General features: G+C 34.7%; 1 protein-coding gene across 1 annotated transcript; it reads right to left on the reverse strand.

The window, feature by feature from the left end:
• Positions 1-276: 276 nt before the first annotated feature.
• LOC114631040 (olfactory receptor 8K3-like) lies at positions 277-1218 on the reverse strand. The gene has a single exon (XM_028779346.1). The coding sequence runs from the start codon at positions 1216-1218 to the stop codon at positions 277-279; it is 942 nt and encodes a 313-aa protein (XP_028635179.1).
• Between the last annotated feature and the right edge of the window lie 227 nt (positions 1219-1445).

Here is a 1445-nt window from a genome sequence, read left to right on the forward strand (position 1 = left end):
AAGTGAAAAACAGTATACAACTATAGCTTCTAGTGTTATAAAATTTTTAAACCTATTTGGATTTGTATATAATTATAACAAACACTGCATCTTCTCAAGGAAGGCAATATCTTTTCATAAATGTTTAGTGAGGTATTTATGATACATGGAAATTTAAATCTTCATCAAAAGCATAATATTTATGTATAGATTGATACTTGTATGCTTTTATTACCTTCTTATTAGAGATGGTTCACATTTCTCCCTATTATATAGGATTCATATCGCATTAAACCTCTAAGGGAAGATTTTACAAATATTTCTCCAAGTACTGTGTAGAGCAAATTTTACATCCTTGTTCCTCAAACTATAGATCAAAGGATTCAGCATGGGTATAACCAGTGTGTAAAAAATGGAAGACACCTTGTCAGTGTCAGTGGAATGACTGGCCTGAGGCTGCACATACATAAATATTAAAGTACCATAGAACACTGTCACCACTGTCAGGTGGGACCCACATGTTGAGAAAGCCTTGTACCTGCCCTCTGCAGAGTTCATCCTAAGAACTGTTGTGAGAATACACAGGTAGGACACTAGAACAATAAGGAGAGACACAATCAAATCAAAAGCTGCAAAGATCCTAACAATAAATGTAATTTCCTCTGTATGTGAACAGAGTAGAGACAGCAAGGGAATACAGTCACAGTAGAAATGATTAATGATATTGTAGCCACAGAAGGATGAAGTAAAAATATTCACTGTGATGAGAAGAGACACAAATGTGCAGTAGAGATAAGGCATTGCCATAAGAACCCAACATACTTTTCGTGACATGAGAACAGTATAGTGTAGAGGCTTACAGATGGCCACATAGCGGTCATAGGACATTGCAGAGAGAATGAATAGCTCACTACCAATGAAGACAAGAAAGAAAGCTAGCTGTGTAGCACAAAGATTAAATGATATTGTGTTTTTATCTACAACAAAATTTTCCAACATTTTTGGTCCCACAGCTGTAGAATATCCGAGATCAGTAATAGCCAAGTGTCTGAGAAAGAAATACATGGGTGTTTGTAGACGTGAATCCACTGTAGTGAGAACAATGATTCCCAAATTACCTACCATCGATATCATGTATATGGCAAGGAACAGTCCAAATAATGGGGCCTTCAAATCAGAGCGGTCACTGATGCCCATTAGGATAAATTCAGTCATTACTGTGAGATTGTGTTCCTTCATTCACCTGTATAAAAACAAACAAACAAACAAACAAAAATGAATAGCTTTTGAACACTTGGCATATAAAATATTCATTATGCAACATATTTAGAATATGATGTATTACAATTCTGTATGTTCATGTGTTTGTGTATATGTGTGTTTGTGCTTGAAAATGTACACTTTATACTTTTGTTAAAAAGATATATACAACTGCAGATTCATGAACTTTGCTTAAGACATAATAG

The sequence above is a fragment of the Grammomys surdaster genome, unplaced genomic scaffold (assembly GCF_004785775.1).
Source record: "Grammomys surdaster isolate TR1022 unplaced genomic scaffold, NIH_TR_1.0 350, whole genome shotgun sequence".
NCBI lineage: Eukaryota > Metazoa > Chordata > Mammalia > Rodentia > Muridae > Grammomys > Grammomys surdaster.